Source organism: Penicillium maclennaniae (assembly GCF_028827695.1).
Source record: "Penicillium maclennaniae strain IBT 15551 chromosome Unknown utg000007l:1.0-4884863.0:1.0-4888362.0, whole genome shotgun sequence".
Taxonomy (NCBI): domain Eukaryota; kingdom Fungi; phylum Ascomycota; class Eurotiomycetes; order Eurotiales; family Aspergillaceae; genus Penicillium; species Penicillium maclennaniae.
The window spans coordinates 1,601,607-1,625,793 of record NW_026623219.1 but is presented as its reverse complement, the minus strand read 5'-3'; the positions used below and the strand labels follow the sequence as shown (position 1 = coordinate 1,625,793).

The 24,187-nt window shown below is 50.2% G+C and overlaps 10 protein-coding genes across 10 annotated transcripts; 5 read left to right on the top strand and 5 right to left on the bottom strand.

The window, feature by feature from the left end:
- Positions 1 to 189: 189 nt before the first annotated feature.
- Positions 190 to 3,465, bottom strand: N7477_007821 (putative PHD finger domain protein; the record flags this gene model as incomplete). The annotated part of the gene is made up of 2 exons (XM_056969484.1): positions 190 to 1,027; positions 1,079 to 3,465. The coding sequence occupies 2 exons, from the start codon at positions 3,463 to 3,465 to the stop codon at positions 190 to 192; spliced, it is 3,225 nt and encodes a 1,074-aa protein (XP_056819516.1).
- Positions 3,466 to 3,820: 355 nt separating this feature from the next.
- N7477_007820 (uncharacterized protein) lies at positions 3,821 to 4,445 on the top strand (the record flags this gene model as incomplete). The annotated part of the gene is made up of 5 exons (XM_056969483.1): positions 3,821 to 3,843; positions 3,918 to 4,087; positions 4,152 to 4,160; positions 4,217 to 4,294; positions 4,354 to 4,445. 5 exons carry the CDS (start codon positions 3,821 to 3,823, stop codon positions 4,443 to 4,445), a joined length of 372 nt encoding a protein of 123 aa, XP_056819515.1.
- A 385-nt stretch (positions 4,446 to 4,830) lies between these two features.
- On the bottom strand, positions 4,831 to 7,407 carry N7477_007819 (N(6)-L-threonylcarbamoyladenine synthase family protein; the record flags this gene model as incomplete). The annotated part of the gene is made up of 5 exons (XM_056969482.1): positions 4,831 to 5,594; positions 5,657 to 6,081; positions 6,142 to 6,331; positions 6,686 to 6,822; positions 6,902 to 7,407. 5 exons carry the CDS (start codon positions 7,405 to 7,407, stop codon positions 4,831 to 4,833), a joined length of 2,022 nt encoding a protein of 673 aa, XP_056819514.1.
- Positions 7,408 to 8,353: 946 nt separating this feature from the next.
- N7477_007818 (putative integral membrane protein) lies at positions 8,354 to 9,705 on the bottom strand (the record flags this gene model as incomplete). The annotated part of the gene is made up of 5 exons (XM_056969481.1): positions 8,354 to 8,705; positions 8,769 to 9,241; positions 9,290 to 9,357; positions 9,408 to 9,464; positions 9,516 to 9,705. The coding sequence occupies 5 exons, from the start codon at positions 9,703 to 9,705 to the stop codon at positions 8,354 to 8,356; spliced, it is 1,140 nt and encodes a 379-aa protein (XP_056819513.1).
- A 1,128-nt stretch (positions 9,706 to 10,833) lies between these two features.
- N7477_007817 (uncharacterized protein) lies at positions 10,834 to 12,079 on the bottom strand (the record flags this gene model as incomplete). The annotated part of the gene is made up of 5 exons (XM_056969480.1): positions 10,834 to 10,967; positions 11,026 to 11,095; positions 11,201 to 11,523; positions 11,583 to 11,738; positions 11,791 to 12,079. 5 exons carry the CDS (start codon positions 12,077 to 12,079, stop codon positions 10,834 to 10,836), a joined length of 972 nt encoding a protein of 323 aa, XP_056819512.1.
- Positions 12,080 to 12,836: 757 nt separating this feature from the next.
- Positions 12,837 to 14,853, top strand: N7477_007816 (putative MFS sugar transporter; the record flags this gene model as incomplete). The annotated part of the gene is made up of 8 exons (XM_056969479.1): positions 12,837 to 12,908; positions 12,968 to 13,242; positions 13,298 to 13,844; positions 13,896 to 13,983; positions 14,037 to 14,235; positions 14,287 to 14,387; positions 14,434 to 14,532; positions 14,591 to 14,853. 8 exons carry the CDS (start codon positions 12,837 to 12,839, stop codon positions 14,851 to 14,853), a joined length of 1,644 nt encoding a protein of 547 aa, XP_056819511.1.
- Positions 14,854 to 15,995: 1,142 nt separating this feature from the next.
- N7477_007815 (uncharacterized protein) lies at positions 15,996 to 16,520 on the top strand (the record flags this gene model as incomplete). Its single annotated transcript, XM_056969478.1, has 1 exon — positions 15,996 to 16,520. The coding sequence occupies one exon, from the start codon at positions 15,996 to 15,998 to the stop codon at positions 16,518 to 16,520; it is 525 nt and encodes a 174-aa protein (XP_056819510.1).
- A 1,036-nt stretch (positions 16,521 to 17,556) lies between these two features.
- Positions 17,557 to 17,931, bottom strand: N7477_007814 (uncharacterized protein; the record flags this gene model as incomplete). Its single annotated transcript, XM_056969477.1, has 1 exon — positions 17,557 to 17,931. The coding sequence occupies one exon, from the start codon at positions 17,929 to 17,931 to the stop codon at positions 17,557 to 17,559; it is 375 nt and encodes a 124-aa protein (XP_056819509.1).
- Positions 17,932 to 19,441: 1,510 nt separating this feature from the next.
- N7477_007813 (uncharacterized protein) lies at positions 19,442 to 19,877 on the top strand (the record flags this gene model as incomplete). Its single annotated transcript, XM_056969476.1, is given in 3 exon segments — positions 19,442 to 19,475; positions 19,492 to 19,582; positions 19,700 to 19,877. The coding sequence occupies 3 exon segments, from the start codon at positions 19,442 to 19,444 to the stop codon at positions 19,875 to 19,877; spliced, it is 303 nt and encodes a 100-aa protein (XP_056819508.1).
- Positions 19,878 to 21,651: 1,774 nt separating this feature from the next.
- Positions 21,652 to 23,900, top strand: N7477_007812 (citrin; the record flags this gene model as incomplete). The annotated part of the gene is made up of 4 exons (XM_056969475.1): positions 21,652 to 21,828; positions 21,893 to 23,074; positions 23,131 to 23,293; positions 23,344 to 23,900. 4 exons carry the CDS (start codon positions 21,652 to 21,654, stop codon positions 23,898 to 23,900), a joined length of 2,079 nt encoding a protein of 692 aa, XP_056819507.1.
- Positions 23,901 to 24,187: the final 287 nt, after the last annotated feature.

The following is a 24,187-nucleotide window of genomic DNA, read 5'->3' as shown; positions in this document are numbered from 1 at the left end:
TAGCGCCCAGGGGTAAGACAGCAAAGCAAGGCGTCTAGGCCAAGGCTGTGACCTGCCTTAGCTCTGACTAGCTACACGTAGTACGTCTAGACCTCTCAATATGACTATCGCTCATATTATCTACCTAGGGAATCTGCAAGAGAATGAAAACAACCATAACACCTGCCTGCGCCTTTGTGCTCGTAATCATTATTTGCGCCCGCGACGGGTTCGGCGGACGTTCTGCTTGCTCTTGCCTGCATCAGCTGTCTTTGTAGAGTCCACATCCGCGCCCGGTACATCATCCACCAGATCTTGCAATTCATCCTCATCCAATTCACTCAGCTCCTCGCTCATGCCACGCATCACATCTCGTCCGGTCCAGCGTTCCTCGTGAATGGTCGTACCGACAGGGTCGAAGGGTTGCATGTACCATTGAATACCGCCACGAGCTAGAGGCAGCTGCTGATCCTCTTCAGTCAACTCCGGAGTCGGGTGTCGATTGAAGGTTGTGTTGATGTTTGGTTTGATACCTTCTTCGGAGGTAGGGTCGTTGTCACTGCCTTCTTCACGTGCGACTTCCTGACTAGAGACAGCACCATTGGGCGCATCGCCAGCCTCTTTAATACGTTCCATAGCATCAGGCTGAGCAATGTCCATTCCGGTGTCACCTTCCACATCGATAGAATCACGACGAGACATCAAACTATTGTCCAAAATCATGTCAAGCTCCTTAAGCTCCTTCTCAAAAGGCTTGCGGTTTAGCTCGCTCTCCTTTCGAATGGCGTCTTCCAAAGCTGGCTGAATGGCCTTGATGATTCGCTTCGCCAGTTTCCGTTTCTCACGCTGCTCAATGCTAAGACCGGAGGCACGGCCAGATATCTGTTCTTGGAGCTCAGCTGTGCCTCCCGCTGACTCAACGCCAATCTCAGAAGTGAAAAGACTGGCCAGGTCGGCAGAGAATGAGGCGACAGATGGATAAAATCGTTCCTCGAGTCTTTTCCGTATACAGTGTAAACCTCCCGCGAATGTGCCTCTACTGTCCAAACTGCGGGTGATTTAGCGTGTGACTCGAGCAAATATGGCAAAAGAGACTTACAGTTGCGCTTTCTCAAAGATAGGCCAGAGCATGGGGAACGTTGGGAAGTAGACAATGTCCACTATGCTACGAAGCATCTCGGCATCCTTCAACTTCTCCCTTTCGCGTTTCTTCACCTCATCGCAAAGCATCCTTAGTCGATCAAGGTCTTTGTAGAGCCGTTCTCCAAACTCAATACGGCGTGTCAAGCGCTTGTGACCGGTGACACCCATTGCCACATAATCTCTTCGTGTCATCTCCATCGATGAGAAGGTTTCTAGCTGCAGCTGGAGTCTCTTAAGTGGGGCAGCACCTCGTCGTGCCTCACGTTTGAGTGTCCAGTACTTGCACGCGTCCTCCGCATATTGCTTTCGATGACGGACGGTGAATCGCTGAAGTGCCGCGATAACGGAGGTCAAAACTACCTGGGGGATGACCGGTGCGCCAGAGGGAAGCTTCCAGATCGTTTTGGGAACACGCTTGCGTTTATTCCCACCCACAGTCAAAGTAATGCGAGGGGTAAGAGTCTGTTCTTCCTGTCCAACTTCCACCTCGGAGGGACCCATTTGAAGAGCCGCTGCCTGACTATCGCCCCACCGTCGGCCGTACATGGCATCCCGGTAGTACTCAATTGCGTCGGCGGTTGCCTGGTCCGTCCCATGTTCCAATCGCCAGTCTGGCGGAACGTGTTTGTCACAGAACGCTTTGAGTAGATGGGAGTCCATGAGCCCGTGGCCAGCCTTCATCTTCAGATACAACTGAGCCCTCCGTGCGCATGAGGGGTGAAACGCAACAAAGCAATTCTTGTTGCTGCACTGAATCGAAGCGCCCATTCTCTGCTTGCAGATATAACAGTTGAGCTTCCAGCGACTGCGCGGTACCTTTTCAACATCGGTGACCGGTTCCATAAGTGATGGATTACCAATGGAGACCTCGGGAATCCAGATGGAACAGAGAAGATGCGCCCACTTAGAGGAGGTGGTCTGCTTGAACGCGCCCTCGGTGTTTGGACAAAATATACAATTCGTGGTGCCTCTTCCCAACAGCTGACACTTGCGGCACAGCCACTGACCTTCGGGAATGAATGGAACACCATAACACTCTTGGTGGACCGCCAAGTCACAGCCATCGCAGAAAACAATGGCGTTTGCGTTCTCGCAATCGCCATCATCACAGATAGCACACTTACTATCTTGATCTTCCCCAGCCCCAGCCGTTTCGCCATTAACGGCGGCTGCGGAGCTGGACCGTGGTCGGTGTGTCTGAGGCGGTTTGGGATTCGGTTTTGGGATTCGCTTCTCGAGAGCATGCCATTCTTTTTCGATTTTGGTCATGGTGATCTCGAATATGGCCGGTTTGATGGGCTCAAGCTGGTCACCTCGACGTTTTACATTGTAATCTTCCAGCCATTTTTCATCCTGCTCATCCATGTCGTATTCGACCCGTCCAGTCGTCGCATTGACATCGCCGTCAATCGCGGTAGGCTGTATTACGTCCATATCGTCTTCTTGTGCACCTTCGGTCATGCGAATGAAGCGCCGGTCATGACGAAGGAAAAGGTCACTTTCCTGATAGCCAACGCTGGCCATTGTTCGATCGACATAGTTCTGCTGGCCAATGCTCTTGTTCTCATAGAAAGTGAAAGGGTCCTTAAGCCGGAAGGATGGCTTCGGCAATGTCAGTCTCTCGCGGGGGTTTGGCCCCGGCGGAGGAATGATTTTGGGACCTTGATGAAAAAGAGCGTTGAGGATGGCTTCAGGGCGGCGCGGAGGACGCCCGGGCCTGCGCTTGAATGGAGCGGGCGATATCAGTTCTGAAGGATAGCCAACAGGTGTTCCTGTGCTACTGTCCGTGCTTATACCATTAAGAGACTCAAGGCCTAACATATTGGCGATAGGCTCAACAGTGTCGACCTCTTCAGAAGTAAACACGGCGAGCTTGCCGTCGATGTCCAAGTCGGGATGGAACTCCTCCCATCCTCGCTCTTCTCTCGGTTTGTAACCATCCCCCTGTTGTAACGCCAACGCGGCAGCCGTAGAAGAAGGAAAGCGACCCCGGTTCTGACTCTTATCACGTCGAGGACGCGTCACAGAGGGCGGCGTCGATGGTACAGGCGGCGGTGGTGGTGGAGGGGCCTGCATTGATTGTTCGATTTCGCGGATGGGGCGACTGCGTGCGCTTGTGGAGTGTCGCCTTGGAATGTTGTGTTTTTTCTTGGGTGTTGTCTCTTGGGAAGCGTCGACATCTATGAAACGCCCACCTCCCCCAGGTCCGCCGGGTACGTACTTGCGCTTTTTGAAAGGAGGGCCTTCAGGCGAATCGACGGCGTGGCGCGATGATTTCAAAGCTGACTTGGGTTGAGCTCTGGATGATCTACCGGAGAAAGAGTGTCGGGACATCGGCGCCATCGTTCACATCGAGCTTGTAGGGTTGCGCGGGTTGATCGACGTCGAGGTTGGTGATTGCCAATCAAGACACGTCAGGTCGCGTTCAGGGGGTGAGCCGCCACCAGATGGCCTATATTGAAAGCAGTGTCCGGTGAGGGTGTGCTAGAAGAACTGAAGCCGTGCAGCAAGAACAAGAGAGAAAGGCGCCTGGTCGAGCGAAGGCTGAGTCCCCGGGGAGGGTGTTTTGTTATCAAGGCGACGACATCCGCGTTGACGCCTGAGGCGTCAACAACTCTGAATTGAGCTGGACGTGCACAGCTTCCCCGCATATCAGCTCCAACCTGCGCCATTCGTTCAAGTCTTTTCAATCTACACTATGAGCGGCCCTGGAGAAAACAAGTACGCATCTGCTTCTCTCTCGTTGACCTACCGCGCACGCTCCGAACCCCGCTAATCCTGGCTCTTTGCTGCAGATGGCGCGGCGGGCCCAGTCGCCAATCATCGCAACGCCACTCCAACAATGGCAACCGTGGAGGTCCTCGCAATGACAACACGTCTCCTGCAGCCTCTGGGCCAGCACAAGACCAGCATGTCCCTGTCCGGGGTTTCAATGCCGCGGAGGCCAAAAGCCTTCTGAAGAGAGGTAGGACCGGCGCTCACTGTTCGATGAATGAAGCTAATAAAATGCTCGTCTGCTGCCGCCATAGGCCCTGAAGGTGAGTGTACATTGTTCATTAAGTGCGGCCCCTATCTAATGCATCTACTGTCACAGAGTCCAAAGCCACCTTCTACAAGCCCGCCGGAAAAGACAACAACCAACGATCTGGTGGTAGCCCTTGGGGCTCGAAGCGTACGTCGTCACAAACATTGTCTTCGTAGCTCGCCGAACCCATCGACTGACGAAATCAGAGAATACTATGGCGAACGGAAAGGACTTCTTCCTTGAGCTTCGGAAACAAATCGCTTCCTTGCAACGAACGGGCCCTCCTGTCGGCGGCTGAACACGTCAACCGTACATTTGATGTATTACTTTGTTTCAAATACCTCTATTGCATAGTGTGCCGGTGGGTTTGGTTCATTTGCACGGATTGAAACGGCGCATCATTGATACCCTGTTGTGGAGGCTTCATGGATGTGGGAGGACTCGGTTGGGAAGCTGGATCGAAGCCATCTAGCTGTTACATTGTTGCATCGGCGTCTTTGTTCATTTTTCTAGCCTTTTTCCATCGCATTTTCATGCAGAGTAATCTCACTTTAAAAGAGGAAATGGGACTGGGATTGACTTCCAGAATGTCCAAGTAAGACAACGGGTGGAATCGCTTGCTTTGATATACAATTAGGGTATCGCTAATATACAGGAGCTTATTGTACAGGGTATGAGAAAGATTAGCGAGATATTTCGCTGAAAATCCAGCCACTGGGCCCCAAGATTCCGCCGTCATCAGCTTGAGGATCAAGGGTCCATTTGCGAAGAGCACGACAGCTCATGTCAGTCCGCAAGCCAGCTTCAAACATCTCAATGCCTGCCCACCCAATCATCGCTGCATTGTCAGTGCACAGATAGATCGGCGGCGCAACGATCTGAATATGTTCAAACCCGCGCACGTCTAAGAAGGATCTAAGTACTGCCATGAGGAATTTATTGGCAGCAACACCACCACTGACAACAAGAGTTTTGATCTCTTGATCGCCAGTGTTGTGTAAACGGAGGGCCTCGAGAGCGATGATAGTTCGAGAGGCAAGATGCTCAAAGGAAACACGCATTGCGTCTCGGCCCAGATCGACCCGCTCCTCCTCAGACATGGCCCCGTTCTTGTCCTTCACGATTTTGTTGACCATGCTTGACACGGACGAGAAACTAAGCTGCAGGGCACGGGTATTTGCAAAAGGAGTGGTCAAACTCCAACCCCACCGGCTTTGCTTTTTGATCACCTCTTCTCCTCGATTCATAGGAGGCCGGTAGTCAGCAAAGTCGGCCTTGCCATTTGGAAAGATGTATTGCTCCAAGGTCTTGCCGTACATCGTAGTCTTTGCTCCTTGCAATAAATCAGGGGGCAATATTTCGCGTGCCGCCTTGTCAAGTGTCTCTCCAATAGCAATGTCATCACTTGAGGCCATGATCTTATGATCTGTCAAAGACTTCGAGTGAACTAGAATCGAATGGCCCCCCGAGACAAGAATCGATAGGAATGGGAATTCAGGGACGTAGCACGCGTGCCATCGCCTTCCTTCAGGCATGAGACCAGCCGTGGAGTCAAAAGGTGTGCCTGCATATGGTGAACGCCCACCATGGGAATTTGCCAAGCTACTGAGAGAGCTTTTCCAGTATCAAGTCCAACAGACAGATTTGACCGCATGCCTGGGCCCCTAGTGGCCGAAATGAAGTCTGGACGGCGACGCGTTGACCCATCTGCGAGCTTAATAGTATTTCCATCAATATGTGACGCCGGTAGACTTTTCAAAGCCTTGTCGACCAGATTTGCAAGGTTCTCTTGATGCGACTCGAGAGCAAGGATCGGATGAATGCCGCGATGCGCCCGTGAATCCGCGGTGATATTTTCGAGAAAATGAATCTTGGCTCTGCTTCCGGTGGAATCATCATGCTTCTTCTCGACAATAGATACCGATGTATCGTCACTATGAGAATGGCTCCAGTAAGTAACAGTTACGAGTACTCAGAGGTCGCGCATAACACACCATGATGTCTCAATCGCAAGGGTTAAAAGGCCCCGCTGATTCTTCCACAAGTTGCGCGAGACGCATATTGCGGACCTTCGCAACGTTGCAAGCGAGTTTGTGAACAAAAACATTGAGGAGTTACCGAAGAAGTTGCACGCGGCGAGCAAGAAAAGATCGGAGCCGCACGGACCATCCGTGCCCTCAAAGGCTGCCCTAACAGGACTAAAGCAGAATTGAGGATTGTCTTTACTCGGGTGGTTCGGAAGGCAAGGCTGATTCGTCCATAGATATGGATATTTTAATAAATCAAGACTTGAGTAGCTATGTACCTGCCTTGACCTTGTACTTGAATTACTTGATATAGCTTTATCGGATCTTTTTCTGTTTATTGGTTTTGAAGGGCCTGTGTTCAGTCATTCAATGTTCTCCGGGCTTCTTTCAGGGCGATTCAAAAAATTGACCAATATCTCTGAGATCTGATCTGCTTGATCCTCAGGTGAAAAATGGCCACAATGCTCAATTACTTCAAGGTCAGAGCCAGGAATTTCCTCATTAAGCTTACGTCCCCAGTTCACAACTTGCCATGCATCATCCGCACCCCAAATAATTTTCACTGGTAGTTTACCGAGCTCATGGATCCGATCTGCAATCTCCATGGTGTGTTTCGGGTCGTAATGTTGCACTTGGTGCAGAAACAGACTGCTTTGGCCCATAGGTCCAGATATATACCCTAAAAAAAATATTAAGACTACTGTCTCTAAACTTATCTTTGTCATACACGGCAGAGAGCAACCATTCATTGAAGTGGGATTGGTGTACGTCGTCTGTTGTTTTGATGAGGGTTTCCAATCCATCCTCCATCTGCTGCTTTGTTCTTTTAGAGGGGTAGCTGTCAAAGCTCACGACGTCGATCAATGACAAGGAGCGTAGCCGTTGGGGAGATGAAACACCAAATCGCTGTGCGATTCCACCCCCAATGTCATGGGCAATAAGATGGAATGTTTCAAGTCCCCAGTGAGCGAGTAGCCCTTCCAGGATGGGCACTTGTCCGGAGATAGAGATGTCAATCTCGGGATTCCATGGACGCTCCGAGAGACCGTATCCGAGTAGATCATAGACAAAGACTTTGAAACCGTTACGAGTATTATGCGGAATCACATTGCGCCAGATGAGGGATGAAGACGGAGTCCCATGTAAAAGAACGACAGGTTGTCCATGGCCATATATTCCGTAAGCAATGCGGTTGGCACAGATAATAACGTTCTCTTCAACGAGGGCCTTCATTGCGGTTGCTTTCCACGGTCAAGTGGTTTGGGTCTAGGATAGCTGTGAGACTGTGGAATAGAAGGAATCAACTATTTCTTGTCTGAGAACTTATGATGTTAACTGCCTGGAGCCTGTGTAGAAGCTAGACCTCATAGAGTTTTGAGATCATGATATATTACTTCCTGTAGACCATTGATTTGAAATCAAATACGGGATGGGAGCCCACCACTGATAGAGCTCGACCCACTTGCCTAGGACTTGGCCATGCGGCATACTCTAGCTTGCGGGGTTAATGAGTGATCTCATATTTGATGAAAGCGAGACTCAAAAGAACTCTGTATCATTTGCGAGAATTCACATAGATAAAACTCTTGTATTGGCCCTTGCTGTGCTGTGGACCTCTGCCTTACTCGGGCATGACCGAATCACTTAGGCGTTTGTCGCGTAGACAATATGCCGCCCAATCCTGATCAGGAATATTTCAATCACTATGTCTGGAGTCTGGGTGTATCAAGGTCGGGATATAGTCACAATCAATAAATGGTGCCCGACTTTCACCCAGATGAACATTCTCGGATCAAACTTGGCCCCAGTCCCTGTCGAAGGCGCCTACTGGTACAAAAACTGAGGAATGTATCCATTAAGGGAAGACATATCGTGAAGTTTCTCCGTAAAATCAAGCAGATAACGGGTTACTGGAATCCGATTGATGCAGTTCTTTACCCAAGGTTGAGTAAAATTCCATTTGCTTGAAATCAGAGTTACCCAACAGACCCCCGAGAATATTCTCAATTATCAGGCCTGACCTTAAAGATATGCTCAACAGAAGAGGAAGACAAGCGACATGAATGCTAGCCAAATGAAGATACAGGCCATCAAAAGTAGGGCCGACATTGTATGCATCGCAATTAAAAGAAGTACGTGACTCCATGTGTAATTTTCCCCTGATTCCTGTCACCTTACCTCATCGAGTCTCGACGGAGGTCGAAACATCAACGGTTTTTGTGATTCCAATCCCGCCTTCAAGTGGGGAGCCTCTCCGGTTCATCTGTCGCTCGGTATCGCCTTGAACCGTCGTCTCGACCCGCGGGGTGCCCTGGGCATTAAACATGAGGACATCCTCGTCGGATTCGGCCTCCAGTACACTCATCTGCTGCTTGCTGCGCTGCGTCCTTGACTGATTCTGCATCGTTCCTAGCTTGTAATCGGATGTGTGGGTTGCTTTATTGCTGGAGTGTTCATTGTAGGCTCGAATCAAGAGGGCTGAAAGGGCGGGAAGACAGGTGCATATGACTCCCAAGGCGACTTCGGCGTTTCTGAAGAACATATGATTAACAACTTCATGGGTTTGCACCTGAAACGGTCTGAAAAAGACCTACCCGAGCATGTTGATTCTCATAAAAGCATAAGTGGTGTCCTTGGACTGTCCGGTGGTGACGATGAGCGCTAGGCGGATAACGCTGGCCATCACAGCCAATCCACCTGCTCCCAAGAGACCGATGACCCGCATCTTTTTCTTCTTGGGCATTTGCAAACTCATCGTCAATGGAAGAGGAAGGAGGAGAATGATCAGGTCGCTGACCATACTCACGACGGCGTCAGCCAGAATAATAGATGTTTCATCGAGACATGTGCCTTGGATGTCTTTGTTCCAAAATCTGCCGATAGGATTGCAGATTCGGATCTTGACGATTACAGCTGGAATATAATAGGCGAGCATGATGCCCATGAAGACGTAGATGAAGATGACGGTTTTTCGGAAAGGACTGAACACACGAGTCATGATCCATAAGAGGCAGACCTTGGTGAGATAGGCTGTCGGCCCGTACATGACCATTGTCACGTACACGGTCTGGAATATCAGAATTTTTCAAGGGATCAAGCTGCATGTTCGACATACTTTTGCAAAAGGAATGGCATCCAGGGGGGGAACATCGTCGAGGTGAAGGCCTCCTCCATAGTGTCCCACTGAATCTGTATTAGCAAACTAATCATATCACTTCAGTCGGCAAACCTACTGATTATGGCAATGACAGAATAGCCAGTACCAAGGAACCAGGCCGTTGCACACATCCCTTTCACACGAGTTAGCAGATTTCTTGATCTCATGTGCGGTAGTCACCCACAATCCTCTTTGTTCAACCCGTTAAGGATAAACACACGAGTATACACCCGGAGACCAAAGCAAACAGTCATACCGAAGATACATAATGACTGACATACATAGTCCCAAGTTTGCACACTCCGATTGATGTCTGTATCTCCAGGACTGCGTCCTGACAAGGATGACCCCGATGCCATGGGGGACAGATGCATCGCCAGGCCCTGAAGTGAAAAGAACGACCTGGCTGGATCCGACCGTAGGGACTGATCGTTTCAGGGCTGCTCCCCTTTAAGAGTACATTTGTACTTCTTTGACCCCCATGAAAGGAGCCGAGACGCAAATCATGCCAATGGAAGTGGGCTCTAGGAAATAATATGATCACACCTTCATGACATCGGGGATTTTAGTTTGCCGACATAGTTCTCTCGCGCGGGCTTCGGCCTTTTCTCGTACACTTTATGCTCATAGTAGTGAAAGAATCGAATCATGCATTGTTTGATTCTACTAGTTTGTCACTTAACGAAAGGTCGGTCCTCATTTTAGAACGTATTCATCTTACCCTTTCATCTCGACTTGATTGCATCACCCAATTCACGTATACTGAGATCTTAAGTTCCCGTAACATGATGCCATGTTACTTATTACATAGGCATTCACGTATGAAACGTAATAACGTATAATGCTCCAATCATTGACCACCTCCATCACCCAACACGTCCAGGGCCAGACAGGGATCGAGTGGAGAACCGGGCCGCACGCGCGGGAAGTGGGACCCAACGTCCCCCGTCGGCGCCACGTAACTGGCGTGGACCCTTTCATCTGTACGGAATACCTGTTGGCGCCTGGTGCGCAGACAGATACAGACTAGTCATAAAGTTGATAAGGTAGCATGGTGGGTCAAAGGATCTGTTCACAGCCAAAATGGCCTCATGCTCGCAAATGAGAACGAGCAATAGGCGAAGTTAAAAACACGAGACATCTCCACCATTGTGTCTCAGGCCATGACATTGAAGATCACTTTCTCGGCTTCCGATTCAAGCCGATGTGAGGGATTTGGTCTGGCCCCCAGAGAAGGTCTTGTTCCCGAACAGGCGTCGCTCATTGCCCGTTGTGGATCGATCAATCCACGGATTCAGGACGATTGCGATGCTCCGGCCTTTAGTCACAGTCCGTTGCCCAGAACGAATGGGTTTTTGGTTGTCAAAGATACTGTGTGTGGACGGCGCCACCCGAGCACACTAGATTCAATTTTTGTACTGTGACGCGATACAGGCAATGGTGTCATATACACAGCTTGTCATTCTAACTTCTATAATCAGGGGCTCACGGCGTTGGATTGACTAGAAGATGGCCATCACGTTTGGAGGCGACGAGACTCCACCAGGCATGTTCAAAGGTATGGAAGTCACGAAAAAGGTCCACCGTTGCAGTTCCTCGCAGGATCGTGCTAGCGCCTCCAGATCGAAGAGTTCCCCTGGAGCTTTTAGCGGGCAAGTTCCGCGAAGGATGGCCTCCAAGTCCGAGTAACTTACCGATCGGCATGCCCCATCCTGCAAGGACGTACTCGTGGAGGAAGATGTCTGGGGATTGCGGTGGATAGACCTGTGCTAGAGATATTAGTAGATTCCTCTGATCGTTTGTTGACCCGCCAATGGCAGCCACAGATGATAACTGGCAGGAATCTCGAAAATTTCCGGGGCATCTTACCTCCCAGCTAATTGCATCGCTGGCAATCGCCGCGAATCCGCTGTCCCACAACCAGCGGAGAACGTCTTCGGTGGCCTCGACCCCTGCATGCTCTGGATTGGAATTGTCCGAGTAGGCTTGCTTTTGAACATCGGTCATAACAGAGTCCCACTCTTTGGTGACACCGATGCGGACAAACAGAATGTCACCCTTTTGGAAAGTGATATTGCTCTCCTTGGCAATTGTCAGAATGTCCGAGAGACTTACTTGATGGGTGGAGAATGTGCTATACTTGATTCCCCTTTTCTCGGCCCATGTCGCATAATCGATCAAGACTCCGCGTCCTGTAATTTTGTGCTGAGTATGTATCCAAAGTCATATGTTCGGGGACCAAAGAAACTACCTGCAATGCCTTCGCGTGCCCAATGCTGAAGACCAATACGATCATTCTGTCGATCATTGATTTCGTCAACGGTCGTTCCACCGTAGAAGACCCGCTCAGTCTGTCCGGGGACCGTCTGCGAGAAATGACGAAGTCCGTCCCACTGACTACTCTGTTCTTGGTTGCTGTCAATCACGCTGACTGATACACAGATGAATGTCTAACATACGTGGGTTCATAGAATAGATATCGTCAAATGCCACACCACCCAAAAGAGGCACGATCTGATGATGGCACGGCTGGCGATTGAGATTAGGATAATCCAATTTCGTCAGCTCCCATCCCATTGTCACGCGGCGACCGCATTTGATCTCACTAGCGGCCGCTCGTGCAACGACTTCAGGGGTGAGGATAGCCAGCTTGCCGAGACCCTCTTCATAGCTTCCGGGCTTTCCCATCCAAACCTGCTTAGGGTTCGCCAGCTGGTCAAACGGGGTGTCGAAAGTAGACTGAGCCATGTTCAATGGTACAAGACTTGTGAATCTGGTGTAATGACAAGGGCAGAGATAAAAGACTGAAATTTGAATTGTCAAGCGCAGAGGCCGCTAAATCGCGGGTACTTTTGTAGCTGGAGGCAGACTTCCATATGAACGTGAAGGACTTTCCTGTGTATTCTGTGTGGGGCACCAAGTATGCACCTCGTGGATCTCTACGCGGTACTTTGGTATTAATTTGAGTGATTTTCTTCATTGACACCCCAGCACCAATCTCTGACTCGTTGAACTCGATAGCTTTGCGTCGAATCGGCTCCTCGAACAGGTAACAAAACGAGATGCCTGACGAAGCAGGAAGGCCATTGATGGGAAATCTGAGAGCAAGGATTCTTGCATGCCAAGTGGCGACGATCGGCGAGTCCCTCAGCCCCCAAATTTTCAGAGTTTCCTAAAGTATCCCAGCGTACGTTCTGGTTCCAGTCAGTATAGCTCTAATGAGACCCACACTTGGTGCTCGGCATGGGACTTCGCGTTTCCCCGAGTGGACTCTGTCAATCGTCAAAGTGTGTATGTCCCAACCCTATGGTGGACTACCCCCGCTCCACCGCATGACATCGAGTTGATTGTAACCCCCCTTGCTCGTTTTATCTGAAAAAAAAAACATTTTCTCTCTTACCTTGGCTAAACATTTCGAGCTGGGTTGGATGTTGGCATTGTACTCTATCCACGTGTGACTCCCGCATATACATCTCACTCGGTCCGAAACTAGAGTCGGATCATTATGGGCCGTTTCGGGTCACAGACCAGTACCTATAATAGGCTGGTGACCATCTTTGTCGCCATTGGGTCAATGGTGAGTACCTCAAATGTTCGTGAGATGTATCACCGTAGGAATTCTAATAATTATACAAGACCTATGGTTACTGTGCTTCCATCATCTCTAGCACTATCGGCCAGCCAGGATGGTATACTTACTTCAAGCTTCCCGCTGAGGGTGAGCCTGGCTATGACAGTATCACAACCCCCGCCATCTCGACCGCCAACGGTGTGTTCAGCGCCGGTGGTGCCGTTGGTACTCTGTTTATGATGTGGTCTTGCGAACAATTTGGTCGCAAGGCCAACATTCAACTGGGTGCTTTCTTCACCATGTTTGGCGGCGCCCTTCAGGGCGGGGCTAACTCTCTCGCGTAAATCACTTCCTGTTATCCCCCTTCCAGTAGAGTAGAGCTAATTTTGTCACAGAATGTTTCAAGGTGGTCGCTTCGTTTGCGGTCTTGGAATCGGTGTCCTGGTCACAGTCTGCCCTATGTACCTATCTGAGATGTCGAGTGCCCTCCGTCGCGGCTGGCTCGTCGGGCACCATGCCATCTTTCTTGTCTTCGGATACATGCTTGCTGCATGGGTGGGTTTTGCCTGCTACTACGCAGAGAGTTCCATCCCCTCTTTTGGCTGGCGATTACCACTAGCTCTTCAATGTCTTCCTCCCTTGGTCTTGTTCATCGGGTCTCCTTGGCTTCCTCGTTCTCCACGTTGGCTGATTTCCAAGGGCAAATTTGACGAAGCCGAGCGTGTTCTTCTGCGTCTTCGGGAATCTCCAGATGACCCCGACAATCTGGTTGCGAAAGAGGAGTTCTACCAGACAAAAGAGCAGATTCGACTAGAGGCGAAGAGATTATCCGAGTATGGTAATGTTTGGAATGCAGTGATCAAGAAGAAATCGTATCGCAAGCGCATGGCTATTGGCTTCCTTACCCAATGGGGTGCTGAATTTGGCGGACCTTTGATCATTGTGAGTCCCATCGTCTCCCTTGGTGTTACGGCGCGGCTAATATTGTTGTAGAACAACTATGCCGTCCTTTTGTACACAAATCTCGGAGAGAAAGGTAGTATGCCTCTCTTGCTGAGTGCCATCTGGTTGACCACTGCTGGTAAGAATGAGAGCTTCTACTTTTGACTATCTCGGCAATTTAACTCATGCCAGGTCTGATCTACAACCCTCTGGGTGCCTGGCTGCACGATAGAGTCAACTCCCGGCGCGGGATGTATATGACTGGGTTTGTGGGTATCATTTGCACTACCTCTTGTCTCGCTGCGATGACTGCTCAATACGCCGGTACTACCAACAAGGTCGGCAATGGGTTTGGTATTCTGTTCATGTATCTGTATCTGGCCTTCCAGGGGTCAGTTCGTTTCAAACCGCTTTCATCACCATATGCTTACACTTTGACTAGCACTTGCTGTGATACTACCATGTACCTTTATGTCTCAGAGATTTTCCCAACTGAGATTCGTCCCATCGGTATGGGCTTTTCGTTGTTCGGTCAATTTGCTGGTAGGTTCCACCATTTTTGTTCGTGGTTTCCACTAACGGTATTAAGCGACGTTGATTCTCCTGGAGACCGCCCCGATGGGCTTCAACAACGCTGGTTGGAAGTACTACCTTGTCATCATCTGCTGGTCTGCGTTTTTCATCCCGAGTAAGCGATCCATAGCTATCTTTCGAACTTAGTAATTACACGGACTAACGAAACCCAGTCATCTACTTTTTCTTCCCCGAGACCGCTGGCCTCACCCTCGAGGAAATCGCCAAGAACTTTGGCGAAGAGGTTGCCGTCAACCTTACCGACGCGACCGATGAAGAAAAAGCTCAGCTCGATCATCAAATCGCTCAGAATGATGGCAAGCTCCCACATCAATACGACAGTCGTGAACCTTCAAAGGATGTTGAGAAGGACGCCACTGTACAACCATCCCCAGTGGACAGCTCTGAGCAAGACATCCCGGATAAGCATGCGTGAACGCTAATTGAAGCACAAGCTGAAATGTACCACAGAATTGTGCTCCAAAGTGGCCGAGTATGTCAATTCTATCAAGGGGAATAAGTCCATTACCATTATCGTGGAGGCTTTACAATAGATGCTGAATCTCTCAATTCAATGCCTCGTACTGAGTTGACTTCCGTTTGCACATTTCAGCCACAAGATTTCACAAGATCTCGCTTCACGTAGTTATGGCGGTTTAGCGGCCGCACAGTCCCTGTAAAGCGTCTCGGTCATGTGCATTCTAGCGCTCAAGCCCTGCTCGGTGCTGGCAGCCCCTGAAATACACAATCCTTGAATTTGTGATTCAGGAATATTCAAATTCATTTTACTGTACAGCCCATCTACATAACAGATTCTTCAATGATGATTCTCGACATCAACACGATGTGCCCACGGCGAATCTACAATCTATGTTAAAATTGAGATGACTCTAGGGTCCAGGGTCCAGGGACCGTGTCGTAGGCCAATAAGAACCCAGATTTGATTTTGCTCGACCCTCCTTAAAACACTGTCCTGTTTTCTGCATCTACCCTCGGGTGCTAGTCTTTGTCAAGGAAGCGCAGCCAGATGCTCGTATTCTCCGTTACTGGTCAGATTAGTCGAATGCTCCCTTGCCTAGTCACCGAAACATAGCAATATAGTGCAGATTATCTCTGGCCGAGTTGCGAACCCGGGTTTGTTTCGTGGCTCTAGGCAGTCACCCAATAGAAGTGTTCCGCCAAAATAGTGTACTTTACGCGAATGACTCTGCAAAAATTTTCTTAGCTGCGAAATGAAACAGGGCCAAAAGATTTTGAGCCTCATCTGGAAAAAAGGGGCACAAGACGCTCGAGTACGCGCCTTCGCCAAAAGTAAAAATGCTGCGAGGCTTAGAACAGTGTGACACAGCCTCGTAACGTCTCTTTTTGGCCCCGATTCTACCTAACGCTAGCTTATGATAGGATAACCCACATTAGTCTACTTTCTAGCTTGTATCGTAGCTTCTATCGCATCAGCTAAAACAAGCCCTCTTTTTTTTTTTGCCCCAGGGTGACTGGACCCTTCTTAAAAGGCGCGCGGTCGCCCTGACACATTCGCGACCCTAATTTCAACCCTCACCTCCATCCTACTCGCCCACCATGTCACACATGCCGGGGAATACCGACCCGCCCAAGCAGAAGCACCAAGGGATGTCCCGATGGTGGCCTCTAGGCTTCTTCCTAGCCGCTATTGTCTCGTTCATCGTTGGCGGCGCGTTGGTTGGCGTCTGGGTTTCAAACGCGTCAGACTGCTTCGGCGACTCCAACTCTTACTATTACAGTGAGGACGACGTGAATTGTACCTCCAAACAGAACGGCGAGTTTTACGCTGCCGTCGCCTTTATTGTTATTGGCGCCGCCTGCAAATTCATCGGCTGGATACTTCTCATTATGTACTGCGTGAAACGCCGCCGTTCTCTTCAGGAAGCTGCTGCCTCGACGTACTACACTATTCCCATGGACGCGCAGCACCAGTCTTATGGCCCGTATGGAGGCCAGACTCCTTACCCATCTGCTCAGTACCCGCCTGCGTACCCTGCGCAGGAGTCTTATCCCATGCGGCCCGACGGCGCGTACCAGAGTCCGGCTTATCATGGCAAGGAGCTGCCTGCTCAGTATGCTTAGCGCCTCGTGCTGTGCGCGTAGCTGTGCTTTCTTCTCTCTGATGATCTTTCCGACGAAACATAGAGTATCTCTACCCTACTGTCGTCGAAGCTGTGAGCTGGGTTGGGTGTCTTGAAGTTTTGGACTTCAGGTCTGGGGAATGTTGGTTTATCACGATTCTTCTTTCTACGTTACGCACTTGTATTGTCTAATATTTGCATCAATATACCCCGTATGGTTTTTTGTTTCCTTACATGATCTGTTTGCAACTATACGTACCGGATTCTTCCTGCCAGGTGAGCCTTTCCTATTCTAAAAGTCGCCCGCTTTTGTGAGGGTGCTCAGACTCAGTCTCAGTGAGTCAACTTCATTACGCACTGAGACCTGGCGATCATTTCAGTTGCAACAAAGGCTCCCCGGATATCTTCAATAAGAGGAAGAGGATAACTAGAAGGGTGAGTGTTGGTCTAATAGTAAATCGCGTACACCATCGAGCGACGGCGGTAAAACACGACTGGAAATCCATTAGACTAGCCAGATGGAAATAGTCCTGACCACTAAGTGATACCCGCACTAACTCGTCATTCTGGGGAAGGCCAGGGTGCTATCCATCAAAAAACTTGCATTTTGTTTACTACGAAGGTCTAACATCTACAGGAAACAAGATGATATATGCGTATCGATGTCATTGCGCGGCGACAATGGATATTCGAACGGTAAAGACCGGCGTGGTTAAACTAGATAGGTATTTCGCTTACAATAATTGCAAAGTCATCATATCGGAGATCCATCAGCGTCATAAAATTACTTGTCTCTTCAACTGAGACATAGTCTTTCTCGGCTCTGTACAGGCCGCGGCTGCGTATACACGCGACCGGAGTCAGGTGTGGGTCGATCGCATGTCAGGACTCGCGAATGCAGTCCTAGAAGAGGCATGTTCGGTCATCTCAAGCCGTGTTGGTTGCTCTGTCGCTGTCGAATGTTCGAGACTCAGCAGACTCATGCTAGCTCTAAGCTTGATGGAGCTTTGAGTCGCGTCGGAGGTCTGTAACTTGGCTCACTCGCGTACTGCCCATCGTCGCTCTTCACGGGACATCTTGGTGTGCTTGCCGTAGTATTCATCTGGGTTCTCGATTGGAGTCACGCAGTGCACCGTTGGTGTGCCTTTGAATTGTATGCGCTTTTCGGGGACGCCCGCTCGCGCGGACGAGTGCTTCTTGAGAATGCTCTTCGAGGAACATGAATTGGTGTAGCTGTAAGATGGCACTTGCAAAGAAGAAAAGCGCTTGGCTGTTGGACTCGACGTGTGGACTGGTGAGAGAGGAGAGCGAGGAATTGACATGGCGCTCGGCGACTTGAGCGAAAGAGATGGACGGGTCACATTCTGCGCAGCAGAGATGCTTAAGGACAGCTTCGGTCTGGCGGCGTACATATTGAAAGATAGGACAGAGATTGGAAAATTGAGAATGTAAAGACTAATGTAGAGTTTTTATTGCGGAGACACTTTGATCAACAAAGGCACGGCGGTTGGAGTATGAAGAGAGAAGACAATTATTGACGTAGAGGCAAGAGGAAGAAGAGGTCGTTTGGACCAGCCAAGACGAAGCGCGAAGACGAAAATAGAACAGGAGAAAATAGCAAAATCTCAAACAAACGATATGCAGGAAGGGAATTCGCCCCTGGGAGGAGAAGGCGGCTATATACTGCTGGGCTTCGTGGGCGGGGGTTGCTCTGTGCGGCCAACCACCTCCTCTTTCTCTAAGCGCCCACTTCATGCATTCTCATTGCACTCATCACTTTGCTATCACGCAGTAGTGTCAACTTTGGTGATGTGCCGTCGATCTCCACCCAACCAAAGGCTTTGCTTCAACATGATCGTGGTGTGATAGCCTGTGCCCTCAGGCATACCATGCCGCCCCATGCACTGTCACGACTGTCCCTCCCAAGCCACCCCATGAGGCCCAGAGCAATACACTCCCAACCTCTTCAGAAATCAAAGCTTGGGTCACACGTGGCTTAATTCGGCGGATTCTTCGCTGAGTCTGTCGTTCTGAAGGTGATAGCCGTCTGCACTTTTATCACTATCCTTGCATAGTCACTAGCGCTAGCAGAAATCAGTACATCATTGGGCGCCCTGTCAAACTTTCTTTCACCTGAAATAGATGGTTATCGATCTTTTGCAGGAAAGTTATTGTGCGATTATAATCATTCGGTGCTTCCAGCGTCCGCGCCGAGGTGCTGTGGGTTCGCTAGAGATATATATGACTACGTCGTCGACAGCAATAGACTGTGATGCGGGAACCCAGGACAGAAACTTGGGAGAGTCAAGATGGATCGTTTTCTTTCCCAGATATGTGAGCGTAGATCACCTAGGCATGGATGGAAGACATGCATGGAGGCAATCCACGATCAATTCCGCTGCCCTCTAAAATGTCCCGTCAGCGTCAAATTGGAAATTCAACCAGGTCAGGGCTGGCCTACTCCGAGGACGAGAGAAGAGGGGGTTCCCGTGTCTTACATTTCAGCGGGTTGATCGAAGCTTTGAAGCTATCTGGCAGATTGCTAGGCCAAACGTTGCTCAAATTATTCATGGGCAAAGCTCTTGCTGTGAGCCAGCCACGGTGAAGAGATGTGAGGTGTTATGCTTGCCAGCTTGGCTTGCGTGTACAAAGAGCTACCTCGTACCGTGGTTGGAGCCATTCACTCCCGTGACAGCTGAAGCACGAAGCTCTGCTAGCTCCCTACCTTGCTAGACTCTTCACAAGTAATAAAACCCTTCAAGATTCTCTTGGTCTAGGAAGATTGAGCGCGTTTTCGCTTTCTATTTGATATTATCCTTTGCGCATCAGATTGGAGTCCGCAGCAATTGTTCATTTACTCGTGGTATCTGGGTCAACCAGAGTCAAACTTCCCATTGAACCAGCGATAGCTGCTACTCAAGGATGACTCAGAAGATGAGAATACCGGCGAAGATGGGTATGGCGCCATGAAGTGGCAATCTTCGAAGCCACGACAGGCGCTTCGTTCTCGAATATTGAGAAAATCGCCTTTTCTATTGGAGATGTTCTATTAGCCGCTGGTCTGTGAGGTATGTGTCCGTTAGATAGAACTGGACAGCGAGCCCTGACAACACGCAGGTATGTCAATGTGCTAGAGCTATCCCTGGGCGGCTGATTGTTGGACACGGAAGTGTCTTCCAGGGGGCCGAGCGTCATGCAGTTCAAGTGCTGTCCTTTGAACATCAAAATTGGCCTCGATGTTGAGCTCTTCGTTCAGCAATTCGTTCTCGATAAGGTCTCAGTGGTTGATGAATCACCTTGCCCACGTCTGACATTCCCATATTGTTATCGGAGTCGAAATTTACGTCTACTGCTATAGTTTCATGACACAAAATGAGCTTCAGAGGATCCGACGTACACTAGGACTGGAGAATGTCATTGTATTCGTGGTCACTTCACTTTGGCGATGTTCACCGCCGCGTCTTCTACCCGAAGAGTAAGCCTTTATCGACGAGCTGCACGAAGACGATTCCGATGCCGCAGGGACACACAACAAGTTTCAGCTGAGGATTGTGGCGATACCCTCATTGTATTTTGGCAACTTCGTGCTGATTGCGTTCTGCCTGCTGAAATTCAACCTTCACGTGCTCTTCCGAAACATGGCTCCGCTCTGGCCGATGATCATGAAACCGACGGTAGTCGCGACCGCTCATCATTTCGTTCTCGATGCCATTTGCGGCGTGGTGGTGGTTATTCCGGTCGCACACCATTTCAATCGGACGATGGCGGGGTTGCTGTAACTTGAGGTGTCGTCGATGGTTATAGGACTAGAAAAACCTGGGGAGAGCTAAAATGAGGCTAGTGAGAAGTGGTAGGTTTCCCGAACAGCTCTAGGTTGCTCTATACTCCGCCTCGGGTGTCATGCGGGTCTTAATTCCTTACAACCCTAGGCCCAGTGACGTTATGGAATCTAAAGACGCACTTTCTCTGCGGACACCGAAGCCATTGAGGCTTTTAATGCAATGGACCGAGGCCGCGCACTGTGACAATTTGGGTCACCGCAATAGGCAGGTTTAAGCGTCAGAACAGGAAACAACAAAGCAAATGTAGAGAATTAGTCGCTTTCGCTTCATGTTCGTGTACAATTACAATCAGCCCTGGCTATTAAGCTCACCCATTTATAAGACACTCAGGATTATTCATCCCGAACTAAAAGCAGTAGACCTTTGACATGAGGAGAGCGGAGAAGAGAGCCCGGAGTTGAGCCGAGCCTGGACCAGGACTGGGGAGAGGAGGACAAGCCAGTGGCGGCGTTCATCTCCAACTTTTGCTTTGGTCTCCAAAGGGACCCGCTGAAAGCTCCACACCGAAGACGGAGGCATCCGGGCACATTTCATGCCCCAGCACACACATGCACACACCGGGAGCACATGTGAGCCGGCCATCCCGATTTTACCCTCTTCGCTTCCGATGGTCATCTGAACCGCAGAGTCTTTAAAAAGCATGTCAAATTCGACGGCTTACTACACACTCGAGGAACCAGGGACTCGAGGCGACGATTGGCTATTAGGGATCCATCTACCGTGGATCTGTGGTGGCAATATCGTACAAAGTCTCATCTTGACAGATGTAAAGATCCTGGTGCTTGAATAGTCTGACTGGTATGTCGTTCTAGAAATATACAGCCTTAGGGCAAGGGGCTTCGAGATGGGATAGAAGCCGGATAAAAGGCCAGATGAAGAAGAGTGCGGAGATCCCCCAGGGAAGCGCAATTCGGCCCCAAGCCCGATCTCGCGGGTAAATAACGCCATCCCAGGGGCGGTGAAAAAAATTCATACTCGCGTGGCCAAACAAAGTGTATATGGATTTGGTGTAGACTTTGGAAATCTGACTGTCACATCTTTTACTTTATACTGCACCGGCCACTATAGAATAAGAAAGAAAGGGAGAAACAACGTCTCCGGCCATTTACATTACTCATTACTTTCATCGCGTGTTAAACGTGCGCTCATTCCTTTTGACTCAAACCTCCCCGTTCTCCACTCTCCATCATCTTTCCCCCCCCTTCCCCCAGTGTGTGCGGTGGACATTAGCTTTTTGGTCCCTTGTCAGATTTTGAAGAGTTAATTCTTATCTCTCTCTCCCCCGACACAATGACAAGTGTGAAGGACGCCGTCAAGGAGACCTTGGTCGGCAGCTCGGAGGACCCTCAGCTGTCAACCCAAGCCCGCTTCAACTTCATCCGTCATGCACAGAAGGATGAGAACGGCGAACACTTCATGACCGAGGAGGACTTTGTCAATGCAGTTGCCCCCAAGCATGAGGACTATGTGAGTGTCACTTTGCCCTTCATTGCAGAGTCCCTAGTGCTGACCTGTGCCCTCTCCAATACAGCACAAAATCAAGCGCGAGCAGTACGGAATCCTATTTCAAGTCGCAGACCGACGGAAAACCGGCAAGCTTACCTTGTCCGACTGGGCGACTTTCGAGAACCTCCTCACAAAGCCCGATGCGGAGTACGAGATCGCGTTCCGCCTGTTCGACCTCGATGGCTCGGGAACCGTCAAGATTGACACCGTGAAGGGACTTTACAACTCGACCAAGAGCCCCGAGAGTATCCCTTTCGACTGGAGCTCAGATTGGGCCTCGCTGTACGCCGGTCGCACCAAGTCTCGCCATGACATGACCTACCCACAATTCTGCCAAATGCTGCGCGGACTGCAGGGCGAGCGCATCCGTCAAGCTTTCCACGTTTTGGACAAGGATGGTGATGGCTATATCGAGCCCGAGGATTTCCAGCGCATTATTTTGGAGACCTCGAAGCACAAGCTGTCCGACCATGTCCTGGACAACTTGCCCACCCTTTGCAACATTGCGAACACCAACAAGATCTCTTACGCTACCGTCCGTGCTTTCCAGAATATCATGCGCGAGATGGACATCATCGACTTGATCGTGCGCGAGGCCACCAAGAAGAGCAGCGATGGTAAGATCACTCGCTCTGACTTCCTGGACGAGGCCACCCGAGTCACTCGTTTCTCCCAATTTACTCCCATGGAGGCCGACATTCTGTTCCACTTTGCTGGTCTGGATGCTCCTTCCGGACGTCTCGCCCAGAAGGACTTCGCAAAGGTCATTGACGCTTCATGGCGGGTTCCCGTTGCCCTTGCCGGCCAGGCTGTGGCGGGTGTTCAGGAGAAGACCGCGTCTGCTCTTCATAGTGTGCTGGAATCGGTGCATCACTTCGCTCTTGGCAGTATTGCTGGTGCTTTTGGTGCCTTTATGGTATACCCCATCGATCTGGTCAAGACTCGTATGCAGAACCAGCGATCCAGCCGCCCAGGTGAGATGCTTTATAATAACTCCTTGGACTGCGCCAAGAAGGTCATCCGATATGAGGGTTTCACCGGTCTGTACTCCGGTGTCATCCCGCAGCTGATCGGTGTGGCACCTGAGAAGGCTATCAAGCTCACAGTCAACGATCTGGTTCGTGGAACTTTCACTGATAAAGACACTGGCAAGATCAAGTATGCTCACGAAATTCTTGCTGGTGGTACTGCTGGTGCTTGTCAAGTCGTAAGTTAGATTCGCTCGTTCCATCTGGTTTTCACATGCTAACACCTGCTGCCCAGGTTTTCACAAATCCTCTAGAGATCGTCAAGATTCGCCTACAGGTCCAGGGTGAGATTGCTAAAAACGTGGAAGGTGCTCCTCGCCGCTCCGCCCTTTGGATCGTGAAGAACCTTGGTCTTATGGGCTTGTACAAGGGTGCCAGTGCCTGTCTCCTGCGTGATGGTATGTTTCACATGATTTTCGTATCTGAAAGTGATCTCACACATTTCTAGTTCCCTTCTCTGCCATCTACTTCCCTACATACGCTCATTTGAAGAGTGACATTTTCGGCGAAACCGCCACCAACAAGCTCGGTGTCGTCCAGCTTCTGACTGCCGGTGCCATCGCTGGTATGCCCGCAGCCTACCTCACCACTCCTTGCGACGTGATCAAGACCCGTCTGCAGGTCGAGGCTCGCAAGGGCGATACCAAGTACACTGGTCTCCGTCACTGTGCCGCCACTGTGTGGAAGGAGGAGGGTCTCAAGGCCTTCTTCAAGGGTGGCCCTGCCCGTATTCTGCGATCCTCGCCTCAATTCGGTTTCACTTTGGCCGCCTATGAAGTTCTTCAGAAGGCCCTTCCCATGCCCGGCTCGCATGAGGAAGAGACCGCTAGCGGCTACGTCGAGCCCGGTGTTGGTCTGACTCAGGCCAAGGCTCCCCTTCCCTACCTTCGATCAAGGAATGCCCTCAAGCTCATCCTTGACCTGGATCAAAACATCGGCCGAGTGCAGGTCCCTCGCGCGGAAAACTGGCCCAAGTTCCTCCAAGGAGGTTCCAGGCAGCAGTGATTTCTTCCTAGTTTCATAGCGATTTAAGTGTCATATTTTCTATATTTTCCATTTTTTCATTTTCGATCTTTGTCTTTTCGTCCCTGTCTTGTTTCTCTGCTCGTTTATAGCATCGGATGTCTTCGGGTTTCTCTCTCCTTCTCTCTCTCTCCTCGATCCCTCTGCCCTGCAATCTTTTTCCTTTCCAATTTTCATTTGTGCAAAATTTGGGCACTGTCGGGGTTGCGGGGAGAAGCCCACGTGTTTCTCTCTCCTTTCACTCGGATGGCCGGTGTGCATTGTACTAA